Here is a 27,807-nt window from a genome sequence, read left to right as displayed (position 1 = left end):
ACTATACAGGTAACTCATATGCGGTGTTCGCCATGTTATATACGCACACTTAGTAATGGCAAGTATTTAAATATAAGACATTTCATACATCTTTGCCAAACTTTGACAGTTTACCGTCATATCCACCCATTAATTTTCTGATCAGTAATCTAAATCATAAGTAATGATATAGTTAAATACTAGAATGAATGGATGTGTGCACATGTGTGGGTAGAGACATACTGAAATACTCACCCAGGCTGCTGTCTCTAGACTGCTGACATTATTATTTATATATTCCCTTTATTGGTCTGTGTCACACAATTAGACAACACTAGACATTCCATGTAACACAAAGACATTTAGCTTGTCACTCCTGTTTTGGATTGTGGATTATCTTCAGATACCAAAAGGGTGAGCATCAAACATCTGCTCTGCAACTGGTCCATCGTTTCAGCGCTAGGTGCTTGGCAAAAGCTGCCTCCGTGTAAAGGGTTAAACATAACAGCTGAAAGATTGCAGCTCTTAGTTCGCTGTGCCTCTGTCCACCAATACAGAAGCTGAAATGTGGATTTGGGTCCCTCCTTTTTCATCAGCCCCTTCTGAAATGAAGATAGTTGGGGAGGGCTTGTTTGGGGAGAGGGATGGTGGAGTTGAAAGTCTATTGAAGACACAGAAGTCCGTGCTGCGCGATCTTCACATTTAAGCAAAGAGCTTCCGATTTTCTGCTATCAGATTGGATTAACAGATCTTCGGTGGAGTCGGGATCCCCAGTGAGTGAGGAGAGGGGCTGGAGCAGGGTTTTGCCTGAGGATCTGTTGAGTTTCATTAGATCTGACCGGTGTTCAGTGAGCACCACAGACAGTGGCTACATCACCAGCGGCTGAGATGCTCTGGAGTGCGGGGAGAAGAGGTCCATGGTTGGGACGGGTCATTCCTGTCCTCCTAACTTGTTGCCTGGTCCCTACGTACAGTCAGATCCGCTACTCTGTCCCAGAAGAGCTGGACCATGGAGCTTTTGTGGGAAACATCGCGGAGGACTTAGGTTTGGACATTTCAAAGCTGTCACCCAGGCGTTTTAGGATCGTGTCTGGGACCAACAAGCAGCATCTGGAGGTTAATTTGGAGAATGGAATTCTGTTCGTGAACGAAAAGATAGATCGGGAAGAAGTTTGTGAGTTCCAGCCAGTGTGCTTCTTGCACTTGCAAGTGGTCATGGAGAACCCATTGGAGCTCTATCGGGTTGAGGTGGAGATTTTGGATATTAACGATAATGCACCGAGCTTTCCCTGGCATGATTATGTGTTGGAGGTGACCGAGTCTGCAGCACCCGGTTCTCGTTTCCCCCTTGAGAGTGCCCAGGATCCAGACGTTGGCAGCAACTCCCTGCGCACTTACAAGCTAAGTCCTAATGGGTTTTTCTCTTTGGAGATACAAAGTCGAAGCGATGGGAGCAAATTTGCTGAGCTGGTCCTGGAGAGACCCCTTGACAGGGAGCAGCAGAAGACTCACAGGGTGCTCCTCACTGCCCTGGATGGTGGGATTCCCGAAAGGTCGGGCACTGCTTTGGTTACCATCAGTGTTTTGGATGCCAATGATAACGTGCCCACATTTGACCAGTCATTTTACCGGGTGAGTCTACCAGAAAACGTTTCTAAGGGTACCCTTGTGATTAAGTTAAATGCCACTGATTTAGATGAGGGTACCAATGGGGAGATCGAATATTCTTTCAGTGGGCACGCACCCCAGAAGGTAAGGGACCTTTTCATGGTGGAACCTCGCAGCGGCCAGGTGAGGGTTAAAGGGATTTTAGACTACGAAAAAGCCAACCTATATGAACTGTACGTCCAAGCCAAGGACAGGGGGCCATCGGCTGTTGCTGTGCACTGCAGAGTTCTGGTCAACCTGCTGGATGTCAATGATAATGCCCCCGAGGTGATCCTCACCTCTGTATCAACCCCAGTCATGGAAGATGCTCCACCGGGGACAGTCATCGCTGTGATCAGCGTGATGGATCGTGACTCTGGTGACAATGGGGACGTCAGCTGCGATATCCCCAAAAACGTTCCCTTTCAACTGCATTCCTCTTACAAGAATTACTACACCCTGGTGACCACCGAGGTCTTGGACCGGGAGGTGATGTCGGAATACAATATCACTATCAGCGCTAGGGATTTCGGCTCTCCTCCACTAATGACCAAGAAGATCATCAATGTTCAAGTCACAGATATCAATGACAACATACCCACCTTTGTGCAGCCCTCCTATACCGTGTATGTGACGGAAAATAACCCTCCGGGGGCATCTATTTGCTCTGTGACTGCCCTGGACCCCGATTGTAACCAGAATGCATATTTATCATATTCTATCATGGATGGACAAATTCAGGGGATGCCAGTGTCCACTTATGTATCAATTAATTCGGACAGTGGCAATATCTACGCTCTGCGTTCTTTTGACTTTGAGCAGATCCGTAACTTTCAGATCAGGATCCAAGCCCAAGATGCTGGATTCCCTCCTTTAAGTAGCAATGTTACCGTCAATGTTTTTATTCTTGATCAGAATGACAATGCCCCTGTCATTGTGTATCCACTCCCAAAGAATGGTACTGTAGCCACTGATGTCATCCCCAGAAATGCCGACCCAGGGTACTTGGTGGGCAAAATCTCAGCCATGGATGCCGATTCTGGCCAAAACTCTCGCCTTTCATATCAGATTCTCCAAGCCACCGATTCTACCTTATTTAGTGTGGCCCTATACACCGGAGAGCTGAGGACCATGCGTGCTTTAGGAGACAAAGATGCCACCAGACACAGACTCCTTATCCAAGTCAGAGACAATGGCCAACCGTCCTTATCCACCTCTGTGTCCATAGTCCTCACTGTTGTGGACAGCATGCCAGAAACCCTGTCTGAATTAAACGATGTGCCTTTAAATTCAGACCCTGATGCCACCTCCTCTTTAACACTCTATTTAATAGTGTCCCTTGGCTCTGTGTCCTTCACATTCCTGGTGGCTATAATTGTCCTCACAGCCATTAAATGCCACAAAGACAGACCGTCCCTACAGGATTACAAGTGTTCTATCCCTACCTGTTGCTGTCTGAGATCAGGGTCTCCAGGGGGTGTTTTTAAAAACTCAAATATCAATCTACAGATCTCATCTGGGAATAAAGTTCAAACGAATTGCATGGAATCTAGTGGGAGTGCATCTCAAAACTACTGCTATAAAGTCTGCCTGACTCCAGAATCAGCTAAAAGTGACTTCATGTTTCTAAAACCCTACAACTCAACCACTCAAAACAATGAAAAAATCCCAGAAAAGGTGGCCCCAGGAGGAGAGGGGAAGAATCAAGTTGCTGTAAACAATGCAGTTAACGAGGTAAAAACAAATATATAAATGAACAAAAAAAATGTATTAAGTTGAAAATAGGTTCTGCTCTAAGGTGGGGATTGTAATCCACATCTAGCAGCTGCTGCGATCCACTGTACATAATAGAAATTTCAGTTTCAATTGAAACATTTTAACATGTTCTTTACCAGAGAACTGAACGTGGTACTCACACAACATAAGCAATGCTACTACTGTAAAAAAAAGGGTTAACTGAGAGCTGTACATTTAAAACATTCCTACTCATTCTGTGCACCCTGCTTATAAGCATTCCCTACCAGTTAAGATATTTTGGACTACATAATCCTTTCAGATTGCTGAGCATAATGGGAGTTGTAGTCCTCATCAGATGTTGCAATTCAGCATTTCCAGCAGAAATGCCAGTTTTGGAATATTGGCAGCATTTCAACCCCTGCTAACTACTCAGACTGTGCAAAATTATATAGCACAAGACTACCCCCTCCAAAGTGGTAAATCTTCCAAACACTTCACCTGTTGTTGACTTCAACTCCCATCATTCAATGGATGATGGGGATTGCAGTCAATAGCATCAGACTGGCGATGGCTGCCTCTAACCCACCAATATCACCTGCTAGGTACAGTCTTGTTAACTGCAACTCCCATCATGCAAAGTCAAGATCTGGTTGGCAATGGTAGCTATCAATGCCTACTGGAATATTTAAGTCTCCAGTGGATGACTTCACAGTTAACGTAACAGTTCAAAAATAAGGACTTCATTAGGCAGCTCTCTCCTCTGTATGCTGAAATAGTATTTTTATTATAAGCAGTAAAATCAAAATACAACCACAGGAGCAGCCAGTGCGCACAGCATCCTGTTCATGTATTCCTCATAAGCATCCAAGGGCATTAGCTTTATGCTACATCTTCCCTGCGTCCTCACTTTCATCCTGTGTCAGTAATTTATGTCTCACAATTATTCTGTTCAAACTCCAAGGGCGTCCTTCAGGATGGACCAAATGGATCTTTTTCTATGGCTGTGTTGTCATCGCCTTACGCGTGACACATGAAATCAGTGTCTGAGAGCCGTGAATCACTGATCGCTGTATCTATAAATCCTGCTCCCCCCCCCTCCAACAATAGTGTATTATCTGCTTTACTGGGATTTCAGCACGCCGGGGGAGCCCTATTACTATGCACAGCGCCTGGGCTTGGGTAGATATGTCTTTCTTATACAGACATGCCGAAGACTAACAAAGCACCGGCGTGACTTGTGCTGTGAATCAAAGGATCGCAATATGTATAAGGAGACAAAAGCCATATTATTCCGTCCCAAGGTTATTCAAGTGCTAGTGCTACATATGCCAGACCACAATACACACACACGCACACAAGCACATAAACACACACACACACACACACATATATATATAGTCCTCACTAATACATCCAACACACACATCCATGCTTTAAAGACACACAAAGAAGTGTTGTATACCTGTGCAAATGTTCAGGGCCGGTGTTAGTGCAAGACAAGTCGGGCAGTTATCTTGGGTGTCTGGATCAGGGGCACTGGCAGTTATTAGAGAAAATGCCCCTATATGTAGAAATCATGCACAAGATATCTATATTCTAAATGCGCTGGGAATAACAAAGGTGCTTCTTGCCTAGGGAGCTATTTGGCATAGGAGCGACCCTAAAGATTTTAGAAATCTATCAAGGTTACGGTTTACCACTTGTATCCCGAATTTGTATCACTTTACCTGGGTGTAGCAAGTCGTGACTGCGATTCACGTAGCTGGAAAAAAAAATGAGCACCTGTATATAGAAGACATGAAAAGCCTCAGACAGAGGCTTCGGTACTGAAAACAGCAATCACAGGCTTTGTAAATTGCTATGATGTCTATGCATGACTGAGTCTGGATATCACTTGTGTGCCAGGTGGTGTTGTTTGAGAAACCAAGACCTTGATTTCCTGCTATTATCCCATTTTCTGTGATCCGCTTGGTATCTGTTAATTTCATGCTGGATATCAGGCACAAAGGAGGACATGATCTAAGCGAGTTGCAGTGTAGCCAGATAACCACCAGATGGCGCAATGTTATAAGAAAATACTGAAATTGCTACAAATACTAAAATAAAAGCAAATCCTAAATAATATCCAAGGTTGCAGGGTAGCACATTTTATATACAAGGCACAGCGATGATTAACGTAATCAAAAGAGCCGATGTATTGTTCTTCAAAATAGTTCCAATAAAGGAAAATTATACCCCAATCACCAGCTAGGTATAATTACCCATATAAACTGTACAGTGTCTCCTTCCAAAAGCCTTTTGAAGTGTGAAATTGCAATCTTCTCATACATGAATATAGACATTTTAACGTTGCTGTTGTGAACACCTACATCACTTTGTTTTAGCAGATTGCAAGGGGTCTATTTGTGGTCTATAGCAGGGTGAAAACATTTTTGGGTATTCTAGGTGAGATTATTTATTTTCCAAGTGTATCTCATTATAAGCAATGTTGAGTAAACAACTGCCAATGTTATTAATTTGTGGATAATACACAATCTTTTTTGGTTAATATTTCTAAACATCGGATCATTGCTTACACAAAAAAAAGAGAGCATGTGCCAATAGTAGATATGGTAGTTGTACCTGCCATTAGATTAGACAGCAGTAATTGGAAAACTAAACCAGGGGTATTTTCAAGTTAAAGACCAAACGACTATAGTGGTCAAACAGGAATAAATGAAGCAAACACTCATTTTATGTTATTTATCTATGAAAGGAATAAATATGTAGTTCAACCATGAACGTTTTGAAAATTACATTTATCTACACATTGGCTCCAGATGCCCTGAGAAAGAGAGATAATGAGAGAGAGAGAGAATGAGGGAGAGAGAATGAGGGAGAGAGAGAGAGAATGAGAGAGAGAGAGAATGAGGGAGAGTGTGTGAGAGAGGGAGAGAGAGAGAGAGAGAGAGAGGAAGAAGGGGAAGAAATAAGGAGAAGGGAAGAGATAGGAAGAAAAGGAAGAGAGAGAAATAGAGGAGCTGAATAGAAAGGTAAGAGATAACACAAAGTGAGAGATAAATGGGAGAGAAAGACGAAGGGAAGAGAAAAAGAAGAGAGAAAAGAGGGAGAGAATCTGTGTTTTGAAAATGTTTGTGGGAAGCAGAATGTGTATGTTAGGGCAAGTGTGTCTCTGTAAGGGTTATTAAGTGTGTGTCTGTAAGGGCAAGTGCTAGGATGTTTGTGTGTAAGGGGAAGTATGAATATGTGTGTGTATTGGCAGGCACTTGCAAAGACAAATATATAAATGTGTATATTGACAGTCAATCCATTAATATTTCTCATTTAGGCCTAAAATGAAATGAAACATTTTAACCTAGGAGAACTATTTAGTATTGTTTAAAAAAATGATAGTAACCTTCACTGAGTCCAGTAAAAGTGTCTGCCATGTCTGTGCCTTACTTTAGAATGTTTAGGTACCCACCTGTAAAACAAATATCACCAACAGAGGAATATCAATTCAACTATGGACAGAAGGGAATAATCTGTAATAACAGTGATAGATTTATGTCAGGGGAATCTGTCTTTGTGAACCTCTGGAAATTTATTAGAAATCTGCCTGAAAGATGGCAGATATCAACAATTGCAAATAAAATATATTAGACTCTATAATTATTAGACACGTCAGTTTATTAGATAACTGATACAATGAATTCAAGAGCATTAGAGTTTCTAAACTCTTCACCCAAACCACTGGGTAGCAAGATAAAGAATGCATAAAATATTTCTGAGAAAATTGGGTTTTTCCTTGTTTTTTTGTGTGGAATTCCCAATTCACATGTTTTTAAAGTAACCGGTGACTTGTTTCCAAAGTAGATACAGTATGGTCACCTTTATGTTTTTAGTTTGCTGTTTTCATTATATATTATTGTTGGGTATTCATGGGTAGCCGTATAATGATGGAACGTTTTGTGACCTTGGTATGCACTACTCATTGCTAAACGTGTGCTCAATGTTCAACAATTTTGTTTCATGTTTAGTAGAAAACACCAAGTCTGTGGTTTGTATGAAGAGCTAGGAACTCAAACCTTAATCAGTCCTTGGTGGGCACAATAGGTTTGTAGAAAACTTGGTTTATGCAGTTGATATATAGATTGCATAAGGCTTGTCATCCATATCACACAATGTGATAAATAAACAGAGAACAGATTTAGATTTGCAATTTAAAATCACCTAAAAACTCTACTTCCAATTCGACTTTTTTAACAATTAACCATTGCTATCATCTGTATGTTATTTATTTCTGAAAGAGGGATTAATGGTATATGGCAGAGGTAATTTAACCTACATACAAGAACAGGTACAAATGTGAAATTATATTAACCCCTTAAGGACAATGGGCGGTCCCTAAACCCATTGAAAACAATGCATTTTGAGCCCGTACATGTACGGGCTTTGTCATTAAGGGGTTAAAAAAAATCAATTCACAAACATACACCATTCAAGTTTCATTAGAATGTATGAACCAACAGGTTGCACAGTTGATACATGCAAATACATACATTTACCATATGCATTATACAGTCCAAAGCAACCCTGCTGTTTGTTGGTAAATAAAAAGTGTATGGGTAGATATTACTTTGCATCCATATTTATAGATATGGGATGCTGCGTAACTACCAAGCAAGCACAGGGAAAAGGAATTACCGGTACTATGCATGAGTTACTCTGCATGATACCTTGCACTGCATGCTCCCACCGCCGACTTGTATGTTTCTTCCGACAAAAGGTGCTAAAATAGAAATCAGTAAAGTATTTCAAGTTTAAAGGGACACTCCAGCCACTTAATGCCCTTTATTGCATTAGATAGCTAAGTGGTCCCCCTTTATATGGTTATAATCGCTCTCAGGTTTCAGAATTCACAAATGATGTGGATATTGGGCAATTACTACAAGTTCTATAAGACAGGCATCATGGATATCATAGAAGTCTGTTTTATATGTATGCCCTTTTGAACATAAATATATATAAACCCTGAATTCCAGATCATACATTGCCTTGATGACTGCGTTGGCAAGCACATCATACGCAGAAACAAGGATAAGGAGAATATGCAAATAGTTACCTTTTTAACTAGTGTGTATGTGTTCTAATTCAGTTACCTTAGCTTTATCAACTAGGCAAACACCTCATCATACTGCCTTGTGGTAAACAACAGAATGGCTCAGTCTTAATCACCCAGAAGGACTTCATTATCTATACAAAACGTAGAATTACCATAAAGTCACAGCTCAGCTTTGGGTTTTAAGTAGGGAAAGTCACCAGGAAAACATCGCAAGACTGCCTACAATGGCAACCTCCAGGCTTTCCTAAAGTGCATATTGGCTTTTATAAATAGACTGTACATTTACTCGATTAGACCATAGTCTCTGTAATTCAATAGAAAAGCTAAAAAAAAAGCCACAATCATAATCATTTGTCTGACATAAGTGTTTGTTGAGCAGGCTAAGCACCTAATATTACACAACGTAACATGTTTTTAACCCCTTAAGGACAATGGGCGGTCCCTAAACCCATAGAAAACAATGCATTTTGAGCCCGTACATGTACGGGGTTTGTCATTAAGGGGTTAAACCAACAACAGCCTGAACTATTCCAATAACCCAAAGCACAATTACCCTGTTGCTAAAATTAATTTCTATTTTTTACGCTTGATTTCTTGAATCTGGATGGATTATTATTACTAATAGATTGTTGGCAGCCTTTCATTACTAGATTTGTCTGTTGATGTGTTCGTACATTCTATTGTCTGTGCTAAAAACGTGTTCATTCCTGTAAATAATAACAAACATAATGTCCTTTTCAGCTTAAATGACATTCATACTAGACTAAATATCTCACCAAGAAACACAGAAAGGAGAAGGGATTATGTCAGACCTCCTATTCGTGATGCATTTTGATCATTTTAGGCTCATTACTTCTATAAAAAAATAGAAACATAACTATTAATAGGATTAATGGGTTGTAAACTTAACAAAAATACACTTAAAGTGAAACGATCAAAATATCGTTATCAATGAACTAAAGAGGAAATATTCTAATGAAATGTAGATTGTTGACTTTAAGAACCATAATGTTCATTTAGTGCATAGCTAGCATTGATCAAGTATCTTTACCTGGCATATATTTCTATTTTTAAAACAATATTAACCCCTTAATGACAAAGCCCGTACATGTACGGGGTCAAAATGCATTGTTTTCAATAGGTTTAGGGACCGCCCATTGTCCTTAAGGGGTTAAATATTTATATTTATATATTTATTTAATGTTCATAATATGGTGTCACATACACAATTTACAACTCAACAGGATGAGAAGGATAACATGTTGCATGAATAACATGTCGCACATAGGGCTAATATGCAATTTTGCTAATGGCTTTGGGTTCCATCAACAAGCTGGGCTATCTTTATACATTGTGAGGCATGGGGCAATCTAGCCCATGGGCCACCAATCCTACTGGACTGTGAAGAAGGTGGAGGTCTATGCAACCAAAAGCATTAACTGCTCCACTAAGCCTTACTCCTTTGCGGTCTGTTTGCTTCCTGTTGCAGGGCGCCGGGATGTGATGTCATATCCTGGTGCTCTGCAATAACCAGTGTGCAGACCACAATGGAGAAAACATTAGCAGAGAGGTCTGTGAAGGAGCCTAAACAGATGTTCGCCTGCAGGCTATGGTGCCTGTTGAGGTGACCAAGAGAAAGCTTTCAAGGGATGGGCCACGAAGGGTAAACTGGGCCTAAGGCAGATGCCCATTTTGCCCCCATTAAATATGCCCATGATGATATGATTGCAGAGACTGTGAGGCCTCTTTCATACTATCTGCAAAGCTAAAAGCGCAGTTTAGGGTGCCTACAAAAAAGGGGAACCTCCCCATAACATTTCAACAATCCATTACTAAAAACTTCCTATAGCTTTTGCTTTGCTAAATCTGTAAGGTTACCTGGGTTTATGGACCTATAAAATGTGTAATTTGGAAAAGTTACAGATCTGGAAGATAGTGTGTTTGGTATGGTTACAGGGACAGGGTGTGTGACTTCACCGGGTGTGTGGTATCAGTGGGTGTGACAGCTAGCATATGTCAATCAAGCATTGCTTATATACATACATACACACACACACATACTCTCCCTCGCATATACATACAATATTGATCACAATGTTCTTTTTTTGTGTGATGAAGATGTTGCATGAAGCAGTCAGACAACTGAAATTGAAAGAGAGAGCTTCCAACAACAAAAGTTGTTTGAAGTAATTCACCATAGTCTGGAGGAAAGGTCAGTTGCTAAGGTGCCTCTACATCAGAGGCAGCATCTGGTTGCCCTCTGACCTTGAAGCTTAGTGGAACCTCCGGTGCTGCCGGCACTTTCGCCGGTGCTCGATGATAGATGCCGGCAGCAGCTGAGGATTCCAGGCAGGAGGATCCAGGTCCCCTGCAGTGCTGCGGGGGATCTGGTTCTTAGTCTCATTTGGGGTCTGATTAGAAGACAACCTCGATTATTAGATGAGGGGTATTTTTCAGAGCGTTTACTCTGAAAAAACCCTTGTCTTATAATCGAGCAAATATTCATGTATATTCAAATATGCTTTCTTTGTAAGACATTTCTGTTGAGTATTTGATCACCAATGTCATATTCATATCCAACTGGTGTTATAGAGTGTTTTCAGCTTCCATTATATGACTTCCCTGCTACTGCAATACAGGGCAGGTGTGTATTGATGTATGTCCATTCTAATTAGTCAGTTGATCCATACCAGACATTATGCGCACCATCGAATACTAACTAAGCATTAGGAAATGTTGACTTATAAACTATCTGTATAACACAATACAGTAGTGCCATATGTTTAAATTAGCATTAAAGCTGGAACATATCACATTTTTTTTACAGATTTTATTTAATATACTGTATATTTCCATCAACTCCCTTTTTTGTGTTTGTTTTTATTCTTTGCCTTTCTTTTTCCCAATTTCTCGCCGTCCCATTTGTTTTCTTTATATGCGTTCTCTTTTGCCTCCTGAAAGTAATATTTCTCAGCCGGGGCTTTATAGCACTCTGGGGTGCAGAAAATCAAGTAATAGGAAAACAAATAGGGGGAAAAGGGATTATTACCATAATACGGTTGTAATTTGTCTTAACTACCGGTAAACCTTGTGTGTCCTTGAGGCTTTTATATGGCATCTGTAAGAGTAACGCAATTTTATTAAACAACAAAAAGAGTCTCTCTGCTGCAGATCAGTTCCGGCGTTTTCAATTTTATACATGTTATGTGTGGAGAAAAGGGTTGTGTTCTAGAGATATCATATCCCAGTTGTCTCTGGCATCACTTTGGGAGCTGGACAGAATATTCCTTTTATAAACACGATGACATGATCTTATCTTGGCCGAATGGATTTTTAGCCTAGAATTCCCATACAGATAACTTATTTTATTTTTAATGGTTTATTGAAATTATTCATATGTGTCCTAAGGTAGTAACTCCGTATTGATTTTAAGTTCTAAGAGAGATGATAGAGTGGAGTCATATCAAGGTTTTACTTTGTAGGATGAGCCATCAGTGGAAAGGTCAAGGATTTCTTTTTGCCACTGATCTATCAGTGCTCTACGTTTATGGTGGTCATTAACTTGCTTCATTAACCGACGTAGATCCTTCACACGATGTGAAGCCCATTTAGAGAGGCTTTAACGCGTGCTAATTTATGACACTCGTAGAATCCTACCGCGCCAGATGATTTGTGAGTACTCGCTTACCTAGACCGAGAGCAGGGAGTGCTGGTCTATTACTGTTTTCTGATGGAGTTCAGATGTTAATATAAAGCCCTGATCTTTGCAAAACACGAACCGCTAGAAAAGAAAAAAAAATCCATGAATACAGATTTTCTTTATCCCCCGTAGAAGCCAGAGTTGCAAAACAAAGTATGATTTGATGATGGGAAAAATTTGACACAGTGTTTTCATTTATTGAGGGCACAGTCTACTAGTTTTACAGGGCATCGAGCAGCGGCCCCAAACGTTGACCCGTTTTTCTAATGACAGTTTTGCAATACAAAAGAAAAATGACTCTGTGCTTTTTTAACTCTTTCACTGCTACAGGCACTTGCGGTATATTCGTTTTTTTTTACTCAAAAAGGCACATTTTCACAGAAGCAGAATAATGAATGTCAAGGACGTGCCAGGGCTATCTCATTATTCTGCTACATATACTTATATGTATCCTTTTAGTGTTATAAAATATCGGGCACCAAAAGAGTATAAACCTTTGGTCGCTTAACATAAATTCCTATAAGTGTTTTACATCACCCATACCTACATTCTACTTCATACTTTATTCTTAATATTCTTATGCTAGCGTGTTTCACTAAGTTCGATATTGGAGTCTCAAGGAAATTAGCCACAGGGCAATGGGTGAGTAGTAAGTGCAGTAACCATTTAATGAAAGATCACATAAATTATGGATTATATGGTAAATTATGAAACTCCCAAATCGCTTTTTTGATATATGTTAACATTTCATTAAGTGTAGACAATCTATGGGAATCGTTTACAAAACTAGCTTAACAATGGGTTTCCTGTTTTAAAGATCAATCCTTTCCCCAGCATTTAAAAATCGGCAAAAATCGTCAAAGGGAGACCGTATTACCAAAAAGCAAGGATCTTAATAGGTAATCATGCAGATAGTGAAACACATAAAGAAAATTGCCTCTCCCAACTGAACTGCTGAAATCCTTTTTAAAGGTCACATCAGTCTTAATCCAGTTCTTTTTGGGTCATCAGCTCTTTCTTTGCCTAAAGTTTCAAAATAATGACATATATTCCAAAGTATAATCTAAAATACATACCCTCTCATTGGCAACCATATAAGTGGAAAAATGGCTGACATGCAGGGATCGGTGAATGTGATAGTGCCGGTGGAACCTCACTCTAATAAAACCCTACTCCCCCCAATAAAAGAAAATGCAAAAAATTGGGGGCTTTGGAAGCAGACACTTCTCTAACATGCCTTTGTATGCTGTAGCATTAACACCACCCTTCACTGGAACTAATGGGCCTAAACCTTACTGCAGGCACTATGAACTTTGGGCGGTAGCGTTCTTCTGACATCCAATAAACCCAGGTTTGTCCGTTAGACTTGCAGTGTAGCGTGGATTATCAGTTCCGTGCCAGTTTTCTTTACACCACTCCAGCCAATGCTTGGCATTGCGCAGTGATCTTCGGCTTGTGTGCAGCTGCTCGGCCATGGAAACCCATTTCATAAAGTTCCAGACACACATTGATTGTGCTGATGTTGTTTTCAGAGGCAGTTTGGAACTCTGTAGTGAGTTATTCTACAGAGGACAAGAGATTTTTAGGTTCATTTTCGTTCACCACTTGGCTGCCCCTCTGTGTGAGTGTGCATGTATTGTATTGTTTTGTGACTGAGCTGTTGTTTCTCGTAGATGCTTCTATTGCGCAATCATAGTACCTAGGCAGATCTAGCTAGGTGCTGCAGGGTGCTACCGGTGGCCTTCAAGTTCCATCTGGCTATTGCCAGTCCGTCCTTGCTTCAGTATGACCCCTTCTACTGCCAATGTGTGTGGATATGATTGCCGTCAAAAGCTGAAAAGTGAAAGCTGTTTATAAGACTGTTGCCTTAATTAGAACTATTGAAACACTACAAAAATGGCCCAGTCAACACACTGAAAAAATAATCATATAAGAGAGTAGGAAGAGTGAAATACGGTCAGCCGTATATGAATTATTTATACCGATGTTAGTTTTAGAAGTATTCAGAAGCATGCTGAAAGAATTATCAAACTCCCCCATTCAACCAAGGAAAACAAGTTATTAGAAATAAATCTTCAAAGTTAATCACTTCAGAGTATATCATGCATGGCTTTTATGTTTATCCACTAGGATGGAAGTGCTTCAGAAAAAAATGCAGATATTCTAAAATACTGAAACAAGTATTCTTAAAAATGTAGCTCCTGATTATGCCCCATTGCATAGACTTTAAAGATCTTAAATCTGGGATTTAGATGTGCTTCTGAACAGAAGACAGAATTTGGTGTAAAATAAATGGGAACTATTTCATTACAATTTTATACTAATACTGTATAAGAGTTCTGCATTTTCAAATAGAGAAAAACATCATGTTTGACAAAACATTTGAGCTATTCCCTTACAAGTCAACCATGTCTTTTTTTTAATTAAAAGGTACAAAACTTGGAGGCACTAAACAGCCGACATCAGCTCACACTCTCGGAAATTATGCATTTTCCCAAGAATTCCCAATATTTAACAAAGACTACGTTTAAGGATGAGTGAATAGACGGGTATTCTGTGTGCATAGGTGTCTTCAAACAGATGGGTTCAGGTTTTTACAGGCTGTGTTCACTTAGGTTGACCGCACATTCTGGATTTAGAGACTGCAGGAGTGTGATTGTAGAAAGGAGGTTGCTTCAGCAGGAACATGTCAGTCAAGTGTGCATGTGCTCTTACCTGACACATTGCCTGTAGGTTTATTCTTCTCATTAAGGAAGCCCTAGCTGGTTGCTTGCTCAGCCACAATGAAAATTTAATGGGTGTTATACATAGTTATTTGTCCTTGCCAAGAGCAACACCGAATAGCAGTAGGTTCCAAAATAGGACAATACTGGCAAATTTGCTACTTGACGTATGAATGTACACTAACCATCCGTCACACACATATACAAACATGGACATAATGTTTCTCCCTCATTCATACACATACACACATTTGCACACATAACTTCTCTACAGTAGATACATTGTATATTCTGGTGTCTATTTCATTAATCTCTTTCTTGGGATTCTGCATGTTAAACTGTCAGTTTGGGATTTTTTTGTGCTTTTTTGATATTGCACTTAAATACCCAAGTCCCTAATAATTCATGAACATTTTTTATTTATTCGTTCTGTGGTATCCACGTAATTTCTTACTTATTGACATATATAGTGTGGTGTAACAGATATGCCCCATATTCCTGACCATTTTGAAGTTTAGGTTGAACTGTCAAACATGCAGGATGGCAGGATAATCTATATCTTAAAAAAGACATAATGCTATAGGGTAGGTTTGAGATAAAATACTGGCACTATGACAAACACATTTATCATTGTGTTTTTTTCTAAAATTTGTCGACATATGGCTGTGGGTAGAGCTTATTAACAGAGTCAATAAAAGAGCTATTTTTGTAAGAGATGTTCAAAAAGTGTTTATTGGATTGTATGACTATAAATAATTATTTTAATAGATTACACTATAGCACGTAGTTACGTGATCTTTTAAAAGATTTGTGAAATTTTAAGGAAACTTTAAGTATAATGAGGATTCTCCCACTAGATGTCAGCATTGTATTGCTTTAGTTTTGAAACGCTTCCCAACTAGCTAATTATGTAGTGAAATAAAGTCACATGAATCAGAATTAATGGCTGTCGAGTATAACGAAGAACCATTCGGTTTTTTTTTCAACTCCCTGAAAAGAATGCTTGAATTAATTTAGAATTGGCATTATTACCAGTAAAATAGCAATTTAAAGAATTGTGCCCACTTCCTCTAGTCATTATGTGTATTAGAAAATATTAGCTGACAGAATGAGTGGGGATATATGGAATTCCAAACCATCAAAACCCATTGATTTTTAATGAAATAAATATAATGACAAAACTGTGGGTATAGATGCATACAAATGGGGGCAGGACAAGCTTTCCTTAGAGGCCACAAATACTCCAAGCCCAGTTGTACCCCAGAGCTCCAGAGCAGCACCATTCTACCTTGGCGGTGCAATGCACGGGTGGCAGGCGTCTGTGCAAATGCTGGCATAGACTTCTCCACTAACTCTTCCTTCCTCTAGGTCCGTGTAATGTCTGATGCTGGGCTTTGTATATGACATCATATCCTGGTGCTCTGCAAAACCAAGTGGTGCACATACCTTGATAGGGGAAGCAATAGTGGAGAGCTCTCTTCCGGTGGCTGTACAAATCTCCACACACTGGTAGCTGCTAAGGTAATACAGGGCAGCTGCCCATGTTCCTCATGCTGAAGATGGTCCTATATCTAGCAGCAGCCTGCAGCTGAAATAACATGGAAAGTAGCTATGCTAGCTATGTAGTACACTGGTCCATGTACCAGGTCCATACTGAAACCAGTGGCACTGATGACTTACCACAGAAATGCTACAATAGTCTACTGTAAGGTATGTACTCACATAGTATAGCGGAGCCCAGTATGCAGAAATGGACACACTTGCTAGAAAGAACTAAGCTTGGAAAAAGAACCTTAAGTGGGTAGCTGAGAGCACGAGTTAACAGCAATTTATCTTTTAGGCGATGTGATAATCTGTTAGTGAAGGAGGCCAGCAATGCTTCATCACAGGAGAGCTCTGCGATGGCATAATCGGACAGGCCACAGGAGCCTTGGTGCAGAGAGAATAGGCTGGACGAAGCAGTGTGACTATAGCCTGACATGTCAAACATCTGTCTGAAGGTGGCAACAAAGCCATTGTAGAGGGGAGACCCATGCCAGTGCTCTGTTGGTGCATATGCTACTCGAGCTCTGCTAGGTTCATAAATCTCCTGCAACCAGACAGTTCACTCCCATAACGGGGAGGCGCTACCACTGGAGTCTGGATACGAGAAGGATCAGTGCAGACAAGGAGAGTCTGCAGTGCCTAGGCAAACTGATTCATGCAGTGGTCCAGGCTTTTTAACCCAGGCCAACATCTGTTTGCTTATTTGGGGGGGATCAATAGATGGTCATTGCTACTGTACTGGTTCGGAAGTGGAGGATCCCTTGTAGCTAATTAGGCCAGGACGTGAGGGACAAGGACCGGGACCCGGAACAAGCGGAAAGCAGGGGCTAGAATATTCAGACAAATGGACGAGGTCTAATGAAGCTGGGTTAGAACTAGAAGGGCACCTTCAACACACCAAATCAGGAAACAGCAAGCAAGGCGGGTCACAGCAGGAAAATCAACAAAATAACACAGGAACAAGCGTAGAGCGTTACACCAACAAACGACAGTTGGACAATGAAGGTCCCGAGATAAAATAGACCATTTAGGCCAAGAACGAGGCAATTAGGGTCAGACGGGGGTCATCTGGGATCAAAAGATGTCACACGTGCATGTCGCTTACACGCGTGGTCATTTGACACCACACCCTTCCAGACAGGAGCACGTCAGCTGTTTCCCCATAGTATCAGGCAGGTGGCGGGACTGACACGTCATGGGACGGTAGGTGAAGCCCAGCTTCCCTGGGTCTCTGAGTCAGTTTCTTTTTTCGTGTGTGCAAACGAGCGATGTTTAACCACACCTCCTTCCCGCCTACTGTACTACTTATCCACTAAAGGCTACTTGGGATTAACCCCACCCCTTAATAAAGCCGCTTACCCCGTAGGAAGGAAATGGGTGTGGTTAGAAAGAAAGTGGATCTTTCCAGGTTTGCTCATCACCATAACCATCCAATGGGATGTTCTTATCGACAACCCTATCTCGTTAGTTGCTGTGGTGATAAAACCATTTTTTTAACATATTGTCTGATGGCTGAGATTTATAAAGTGCAGCTCTATGATTAATTATGAACTGTGAGGCAAATGGCAGTAATATTACATTGGTTTCTACGAGGATAGCTCTACATTTAGAACTTTACCTCGTAACTGTTACTCATAAAAGACCAACAGAGAATGTTACAGAGCAGATAAAGCTTTTATACCATAACAGGAATTTCTCTTTTGTAAAGTTGTAAAGCAGGATTATTATAAAATGAGCAAAGAACTCCGTTGCCTTCGCAGCTTAACTAAATTCACGTATTAAAACTAAATAGTGCTTATGCTTTCTGTTTGTCTATCAGTGTAATTTTCTGAAGATTTTCTATTAAAAATTGACAGTTTTTTAAATTCTACAAATCACAAAAGCCAGAACACTAAATGTATTCATAACACACAACGTAAAGGTAATCCTTTCAAACAAATATATCTAAGTTAGGATGAAGAAACCATAATGTCATGGAACACGAATACAGGACGTCATTAATATCTGTGTTACCCATCAGGGTGCTTTTTAAGTAGTTGACTTATTGGAAATGTCTGAACACCTCTTTCCAATAATGGCTAACATTCTGAACTCTGTTAGATATACACTAGGGTTCCCAAGATGCCTATTCTGCGTGTGGGAATCATGGGAGCCATAGCTCTTACCTTAAGTATATGCTTTTGTAGCAGCTGATCTTCCAGGTTACACCGTTGCCATTCTACCTGATCGGTGGGACATATTTCCTTATTAAATAGATTAATTCAGTTTTTCTGGATGGAAATCTGTTTGTGACCATTTTGCCCTTCAGGTATTAGGCCAGGTTCTATTTTTTAAGAAATATGTTAAAAAAACAATTATATATATATAAATATAACTTAAATAAAATTATATAAATAAAATTAAAAAACAATTCCCTCATATAATTTTAAACAATAACTTTTCACCAGTGCTAATAAACTGTGAACAATTGTATCTGAGGTGTCCTCCTAATTAGATGATCAAATGAAAGTTGAGTCTCCTGTTAGATACTTAGTTTTAACCACTTGCTTGTAGTTACATTTTACATCATCTTTTAACAGAACACATCCGTTGTATTTACAATAAGGCTAAAATTGCCTAATGTTCTACTGCTGAAGTAGCTGATATTGCTTCTTTTCTGGGGAATAATTGGGGTCGCTGTCTTAACCAGAGCATTGCCTTCTGAAAACTGGGACATCTGCTCACCCTTACCATCTCAGCTTTTAGCTGGCCCTGTTTTCAGGTCTTGTCCCTTCTCCGCCTTAACCCTTGGGAATATTGTGGAAAGGATATAGTCATAAAGTCATAAAGTCTATGAACATTAAGAACAGATGGTTAACATTGCTGTTTCTATTCTAGTTCTAATTTATAAATTCATACCATTAGTATACAGAACAGTAAAATGTAAGATTTGGAAAAAGTGACAGGTCTGCTTTAAGGATTTTTCTTGTATGTTTTCCAAAGGATTCTTCCGACAGATCAGCTTCTTTATATCCAAGCCACCTGCAAATCATCTCCATTTAAATGTAATTAAAGCTGAGTGTATGCAAATTGGTCCCATGCAGGGATGCGCTAAAAATCTTGCCAGTTGGGGGTCATGATAAGATCAGAACTAAGAAAACATGATATCAAGCAATATGCAAAGTACCTTCACTAAAGGACAAAACAAATAACTTGTTATATCTCATTTAAGTTTGCTTTTCTGTCTTGTTTTCCAGATTAAACTTCCAAATACAGATTGGTCGCCACAAAAGACACAGAAGCCAGGTCTCAAAAGGTATATCTTAACTTAGATTGAACTTTATAATATAATTACAAGTAATAATAATGTTATGAGAATAATAAAGGATGTGAAAAACTGAAAACGTTATTCTTCTGGGCTAAACTAAAATTGCTACGGCCCTGTAGCATAGTTCCCAACTATCATTACAATGACCATCCTAATAGAGGGTCTTAATGTCTGGCCATCTTACATAGTTTCCAAATAGCCTTACATAAGTGTCATATTCTTGCCGAGGCCTATGGAGTCAGGTCTGAGGGAAGATTTCCCTGCTTAGCAATGTGGCTTCCGGCTGTATCACTGCTTATTGAGCTTGTTTGTAACCGGCTCATTTATACTACAGAGGTCTGTGTCTAGCTGGCGTACCTTTGTAGCATCTCTTTCCCTGTGCCACGTATCCCTTGGTGATGTCCTGACAGTCAGCACAGAGGGTGCAGGGCACAAGGAAGAGGGTTGCCTGCTTAAGGTAGGTCCTGGAGGCTAGCTTGGGGTGTTGCCCTGTGTCAGGCATTGGGCATCTTCCCATATAAATACACTTTATTGATGCACCATATCTACCAACTTTAAAATGCCCCGTACTAGGACATCAGACTACCATGAAACCCTCCTATTTTCATGCACTTTCAATTCAATTCTTGCACTCTGCATGCAAATCTGCCATTGGACCCAAATCCAGTAAATTTGTCAGCATAGTTAAAGGCTGGGCCAAAAACTTAGATGTTCAGAATATTTTACCAAGACCTTTTGCAGCTGCCAGGCTTAATCTGGCCATCTTGTATATCAGGGAAAATGACCAGTGAGTAAGTGGCCAGTGACTTATCCTGGGACTAGGCCTAGGGCAGCCTCCAGTGGGATGGTTACAAGGGAGATCTTTGATCTCCCCAATTGACCTAATTATGCTATGGAGGCTGTGCTAGCTCAGAATGCCATGATATCACATCGTATCCGGATGCCCGGCTTCTTAAAGGCTTTCCTTGGCCTAGAGCAGCCCCAAAAGTAAATACACCACTGCTGGTGGCCAATTTAGGGTCTGCTGGTCTTAAAGTGCCTGAGTCACTTTTCATCCTGTCTGGCTCAGGCAGCTATTTTTTTGGCAAATTACAATTTTGGCAAACATGCTGTGTGTATATTAGCTGTATATGATCCTGGCCAACCCAACAGGGGTAGCAAAACCATTAGTGGAATGTAGATGAGGAAGCTCAACAACAGTCTGAGATGTATCCTTTTCAGCATCCTTGACAGTAATATACACAGTGAAACATGTGCAGGTCATCACTGCAAGTTATATGCCTCATATTAGTCTTTACTGCATATTAATTATAATAATAATAACAATTATTATTAGTATTATAATTATAAAAATTAATAAATTCCGAATGTGTGAATCTTTTAGTAGATAATTGTAGGAAAGTATGTAATTTGCACGCTTCTTGATTTGCAGTTAATCATGCTACTTCATAGGAATTTGAAGAGCAATTACTGTCATCAAGTCACACCCCATTTTGATGATGTTAAAGGGAAATTATACTCGTCGAATGAGCAGGGCTTAATTACCTTTTCAAAATGTGTTCGCTTTCATGCCACTATTGTTTTTGATATATAGAGCTTCAATGCTCTCATACTCACAAGCAATTATTTGGTAAATCATTGATTTTCTTGAAACTGATGATAGATCCCTACCCCAAAACAGACTTTTTCTAGAACACAATAATAACACTTAAATTGCCTCATTTCTAGTCAGGCAGTTAATCAAGATGAATATTTCCATGTCATTTCTTTGGAATTTGCAAATGTCAGATTTGAAAATCACACATGAAAAGGCTGATTGTAGTAATTATTACTAACATTCCTTTTTAAAAATAGTTTGGAAAGTAAAGTTGCAAGCATTGATTTAACTATAAAATGTATACGGGGGGGGGGTGTCAAATTGGACTAGGCCCAGAAAGAGTCCATTGGGACCCAGCATGTCTGGCCTCCTAAACCTCATCTCTTCGTAATCTATGTTATCTGATTGGACAGGTTGGCCGTGGAAATCCTGGAGTAATCTGAGGCAGGGCCTATCCTCAAATAGCACTCAAGGCAAGGTGCAGCTACGTCGCCCCACACACATTTCTTTACATTTAGAGTGCCAATGTAGGCCTAGAGAAGGCACTAGACCTACTTTTAAATATTGGGGAAATGTTTGGGGGTGACAGCTAGCATCCCTTTGGTATCTGTGCCCCAGGTAGCTTCCTGAATCACCTGGTAGTAAGGATGCCTCTGGTCTAAGGTGCATAAAAGAACGGGGAAGAGAGACACAGATGTCTCTTTTCCCTTAAACTGGACAATTTGTTTTTATTATTAAGTGATTTAGCGTATCGGTCAAAAAATACTCTGTAGCGAAATAAAATCATGCAAAGTTCAATGATTAAGAAGGACGTTGCTCGTACTCTCTGGTGCTCACAAGTATACAAATATTTATAACTTACAAAAACAAATACATATTTCCCTGTTCTTAATCTCTAGTTCTCAGAGTCTTGAAGACCTTGGAACTCGAAAAGGTGTTAAAAAAGATCATGACAGACTGCGTACGCTAGTTTCCCCTGTAACTGGTCAGTATATGTATATAAATATATATTCCCCCACCACATACCTAATTTATTGTCCATTTTACATACTTTTTATATGTTGCGTTGTCGAAAATGTGTTCTTTTAATATTTTGTCACATAAAACCATGATTTTTTTTATTATCTCTGTAATGCTGGAAGGAATATGCTTTGGTTAGCCTTATCATTGCAAGAGCTACCTTCAGCGATCTATAATTTTTTTTTAACACTTCTTGGTTATTGTTTAAGTTTAAAGATGTCATGTGGTCTCTGTCCACAATGTTCAAAAAGAAATCATTCTTATGAAAAGCATGACTTAAATATAACTGTAAAAAGCATATTGTCCTTCCACCATTTTTTTTGGATAAAAAATGTTAAAAAATGTTATGCCCTGTTTTATGGAACAAATCCCAGATGAACGTTTGTGAAGTTTTCCAGTTTCAAAATCCTTAGGTTCATGATGACACGAAAACAAACTTTTTTTAAAAACTGCAAGCTGAACACCTTACTCAATGACGTAGTCATTACAGAGGCGAGCTCTAAAAAGTGTAACATTATAGGGTATATGTATAAAAAAATGATTCTGGAGCTTGTCCCTATTGTGAGTAGTAATCAAATCAATCTGGTAATTTGACTATTTCTCTGGTTGCTATGGGGTAAGACCTCTGTTGATACTTTATATCAGAACCAATTTTATACATAGACAATAAGTGTCAAATTTTACCCATAGAACTATGCATTATGCAGGGCCCTCTCAGTTCTTCTTGATGGAGAAACCCGACAGTCTTGGGGCTTAATAATGAATATTGAAGTGAGGGGATTGAAACCACAGCTCTCCTGACAATTCCCCCTTTGGTGAAACCCCAAGGAGTGAGGGTCATGTGGTTTGTTGTAGTGCAAGACGTAACTTTAGAGAAAGATATTCCTCACTCCGGGCAAGTAAGAATTGGGATGTAAGGGTTTATATACCAGTCGGTAGGGTACATTTAAAATCACAAAAAATAATAAACTAAGATAAAAGTAGAAGAGGGCCCTGCTCATATGATTTGTTTTCCTCCCTTGTTCTTATTTGAGAATAACACGGTTCATCGATGCCAAGGCTCTTGAGGTCTGATATTGGTAAGAGTTTTGGGCGTCAAGATCTAAGAAATATATTTAGTTAGCAAGTCCAAGTTAGCAAGTTTCAGAAATGCAACGTAGGTTATCCCACGACATTTACATTTATTGTTACAATATTTTGAGAAATGGAGTGACCCCCAAACTCCATCATGCTTCTGTGTCACTTATTTTGGTGACGTAGCACACATTAAAATCTCAGTAACTAAACAATAACTTAACACGTAACATGATAGCTTAAAATCATCATATTTAATTTGTAATTACCAATAAATAACTCGATGTCCTTTATGGATTCATACAATTTTTTTTAATATTCCACATATTTTTTATTAGTCATCATTTCCCTTTTTCAAATACTGGCTAATGTAAACATCCTTAATTTAGATAGCCTTTCTTAATTTAGATCAACTTCCAGTGAAAATGAAATCAGCCTCAGAGTAAACATTGCTGAGCGTAATTAATGATTGTATTATCTCTGGGCCTTCTGTATCGCTAATCATATCTTGTAATAATTGCCTCATAATTGCTTAACTAACACATGTACATTTTCAATCCCTTCTCTATGTCTTACAAACAACCTTCTAAAGAATTAGACTAAAACTACATAACATATTTTGAATGACAGTTCCAGAAGTCTTATAATTTATTATTTGAGGAACTACATATTTAAATTGTCAGACAGAATCTGTCTCCTCTTTGTATGGTAATTACAGAGTCATTATGAAGTACACACATTAGCTTCTGATCTGTTTAATGCCAGAGCTGCTGACTAAAGAGACTAAAACATCACTGATCCAGTTGACTCACAAAGCTATGGTCCTGATCAGAGACGTTCCGCTAAGTTTAGTTGGGTTCAGATAGAATATATATATATGTGTGTTGGTGGCATGTTCAAACATGTCCTGAAAGTATGTTTTTTTTTTTTAAAAAAAAACCCCAATATATTTATATTTATATTATAATATATATATATATATATATAATATATATAATATCTATATATAATATAATATATTATATATATATATATATATTATATATATATATATTATATATTATATTATTTATATATTATATATATATATTATATATTATATATTATATATATATTATGTAATATATTATAAATATATTAAAACAATATATTTATATTTAAAACAATATTTTAAATGTTATGTTTCCTCCTTCAGATGTAAAAAAGACGACTCCAACATCGAACGGGGTGTGGAGCCCGAAATATGGTTTACCTTTCCAGCAGCACATACCATCGCTGGATTATCAGCATAATGTTTATATTCCTGGGACCCCAACGCTACTGGCCAATAAGCAGGGGCTCTACATAGAACACGAAGAAAAAAATAGTTTTTCCACCTTCGGAAAGAAGAGAAAAATGACGTCTTGCTGCGATGTACACGATGACATGATAATTAACAATGACTTGAAATGAGTGCAAACCGAGACATGCTTAAATAACCGTAAGCATACTCTGTACTGCGCTGAACTGAATTCAGGCATTGACTCAAGCAAAACCTTAAGGGTTAAAAACAAAAAGTCATTACTATGCCAAGAACATTATTTTAACTCACCTACCTGAGGTCTGTTTTGTGTGATAATTTCGAAAAAGCAAACTGCGAGAGGACATGATCTATAAAGTGCAATGGGACAAAGAGATCTAAAATTAATCTGTAACACTTGAAATGAAAGGACATTCGCCACACTAATGAAGGCACCAAAAGAAAAAAATAAATAAAAAAAACCCCCAAACAACTATGTACACAGAGACAATGAAAATAAATTATAGCGATGCAGTGTGTTGAGTAAATGGACAGGATGCAATTTCATTTGGTAAAACAGATTCAATGTGGGTGAGAATGAAAAAATCGTCTGTGTGTAAAAAGCAATTTTCTCTATCTGCAGTCAACCGAAAGACTTCCTTGAGGACTGAAGTGAATGAGAGGACATCCTTTCTGAAATGTCATTTTCAGTCTGAGCCTTTGGCTATTTCCATTTAGTGACAGTTCTGTCTTTTATTGTTAATATGTGAATGTACCCAGTGAATATATATATATATATTTTTTGTACTGTATGCCTTTTCCGTGTTGAGCGAATGGAGACGATGTGTCTGAAAATCAATACCTATATAAAGGGTGAAATCAGCAGAGCTGAATACATTCATTGTCCCGTTGTATGTACAATGAAGAATATATCTTCAAACATGTATGTAAATAGTATGCTACTTTTCAGCAAACACTTGTATTAAAAAGAGTACTGCAGTCACTGTGATGTTTAAGTTAATATGCAAAACATGTCATTTTTAATACTGTAAAAGGCCAAGGGAATATTAAAAAGATTGGTAAGAACAATATGAATACGGTCAGCCCCAATGCTCATAGGTGGTGACGAGGAATGGCAAGATTCAACAGAGATCACTAATTGCTTTTGTTCTTCTCTGTTTCACTGTGCTCCTAGGGTTTATATGTTATTGTATATGAACAGTGCAGTAGTTTGATTAGGATTTTCCAAGTTTACATGACTTTAAGTCTTCATCTATGTTGGCCCAATAAATGGTCAATAATGGGAGCTAGCTGGTCCTGTACTTCAGTTACAACAGGCTCTTGCACAGCACGATGGGCCAGACTGGTGTACAACACAGATACATAATTTGATGGCTGATACAAGACATGTGGTCCATCTAGTTTGCCTATTTTTTATTGCTGTCAAAAGAGAAGGAAGTGAACAACGCTGAACAAGCAGGAGTTTAAGCTGGCTTGGCTCCTTCTCATGTTCCATCCTTCTTCATGAGCCTGACTGAGCTTGATGTTGGGCTTGAGCTCGGCTTTAGCCAATACCTGCTCACCTAGCCTTATTAATAATTCTTCTAACACGTGTGCATTTTTTAAAATTACACACCAATTTTAGTACACATGGATTTTTAGGACTGGGATTATTGTATGAGGGTTGGCTTTAAGTATCTACTCAAAATGCAGCGCTTGAGCCTTGTGTACCTGCACTGTACCATAGAATTAGGAATGAGCCCAAGCACCTTTTCCTGTTGTCAATGGAAGCATTTGGGTAGCTGGGAAATCACTTATTGTTCACACAGATCACTTTTTTTGAAAACACTTTTGTATTAAATTGGATTTTACCACAATGGCTATTTACAGACGCATTCAGATTATTAATATTATATCATATGCAACACTGATAAGTCCTGACTTTGACTTTGACATTCTAACCTTTGTATTATTTATTATCATTCATTTTAAGAAAGTGTTTGGAGTCGAACAGCATTTGTTTCAGGACCTACTGATAAAAACATTATTAACAAAATATCTTGAATGGTAATGAGGGTGGCTTCCAGAAGTTATATCATTTGCAGGGTGTAATATTCTATGGGATGACTAGTTAAAAAAAGATTAAATGAAACTAGTTGCAATTAAGGAAGAGAACACACAAAAATAATAAAAATATATAAACACTTATGTTATTCTTTTTCTTAAATGCTGTGTTTCCGAAATCCTTAGGTGGATTAAGATCATTTTGAACACACATAGACACAAGCAGAAAAAACTGTGAATGCATGTGGCCGTCAACATGCACATTTTAAAGAACGGAATTGAAAAAAAAATGGATGCCAAGGGAGAGGGGACTGACAATACACAGTTTTTTTGCTAAGATTTTAAACAGTTATCACAATCAAGCCTTTTTATATGAAACTGTCTCCCTTACAATCCTATTTTCATGCCCTAGATTTTTCCGTCATGTGGCAAACACATACTTTCTAGACAAGGATCTCATTAGTAATTAAATAGTTCAGTGTTCCATAATGTAACTTAAGTGAACTTATCATTGTGATGAACATAAAAGAAAAACATGGTCTTCTGGACAAGCATTGAAGATTTTTTTTTCCTTAAAAAAAAAATGATATACCATAGAATTACACTTGTGTGTTGACAAATTGATTACATTGTTCCACTTTTATTAGAATATGTCATTTCTGAGATGTATATTTTAGGATTTTGCCTGTATTACCTTCAATTCCTCAGACAACGTTAATCCATGTATTTTCTTTTTTTTTTTTGGGGGGGGGTCCCCCACCCATGGAAAGACAAATGTAACAAATGCTAATAAAAAAGCATTAGAAATGTTGAGCTGAAATATTTCTTTTCCTTAAGATTGCACAAGAATTCCTGTTAATGTGTCAAATGAAAACCAAGGTGGCTAAATTAATTTATACCTTTCAAATTCCTGACAACTGTATTTGCATCAAATCTTTACTACAGCAAAGTTCTTTTCTGCTGACCTAATTTTAAAGTTTAAAATGTAACAAACTTGGAGTTCTTGTAGGATGGAAGTCAAGCCTAGGAAA

The 27,807-nt window shown here is 38.7% G+C and overlaps 1 protein-coding gene across 2 annotated transcripts; it reads left to right on the top strand.

Moving 5' to 3' along the window:
• The first annotated feature begins 673 nt into the window (after positions 1–673).
• LOC128491819 (protocadherin-10-like) lies at positions 674–25,711 on the top strand. Of its 2 annotated transcripts, XM_053464155.1 has the most exons (4): positions 674–3,360; positions 19,672–19,730; positions 22,239–22,324; positions 24,629–25,711. In XM_053464155.1, exons 1-4 carry the CDS (start codon positions 868–870, stop codon positions 24,883–24,885), a joined length of 2,895 nt encoding a protein of 964 aa, XP_053320130.1. In that variant the 5' UTR covers positions 674–867; the 3' UTR covers positions 24,886–25,711. The 2 variants fall into 2 exon arrangements, with proteins under 2 accessions (XP_053320130.1, XP_053320131.1); XM_053464156.1 differs by lacking the exon at positions 22,239–22,324 and having other exon boundaries at positions 24,629–24,847.
• Positions 25,712–27,807: the final 2,096 nt, after the last annotated feature.

This window comes from Spea bombifrons, chromosome 4, assembly GCF_027358695.1.
Source record: "Spea bombifrons isolate aSpeBom1 chromosome 4, aSpeBom1.2.pri, whole genome shotgun sequence".
NCBI lineage: Eukaryota > Metazoa > Chordata > Amphibia > Anura > Pelobatidae > Spea > Spea bombifrons.
The sequence above is the reverse complement of the archived record's forward strand: the minus strand, read 5'-3'. Positions and strand labels throughout refer to the sequence as shown.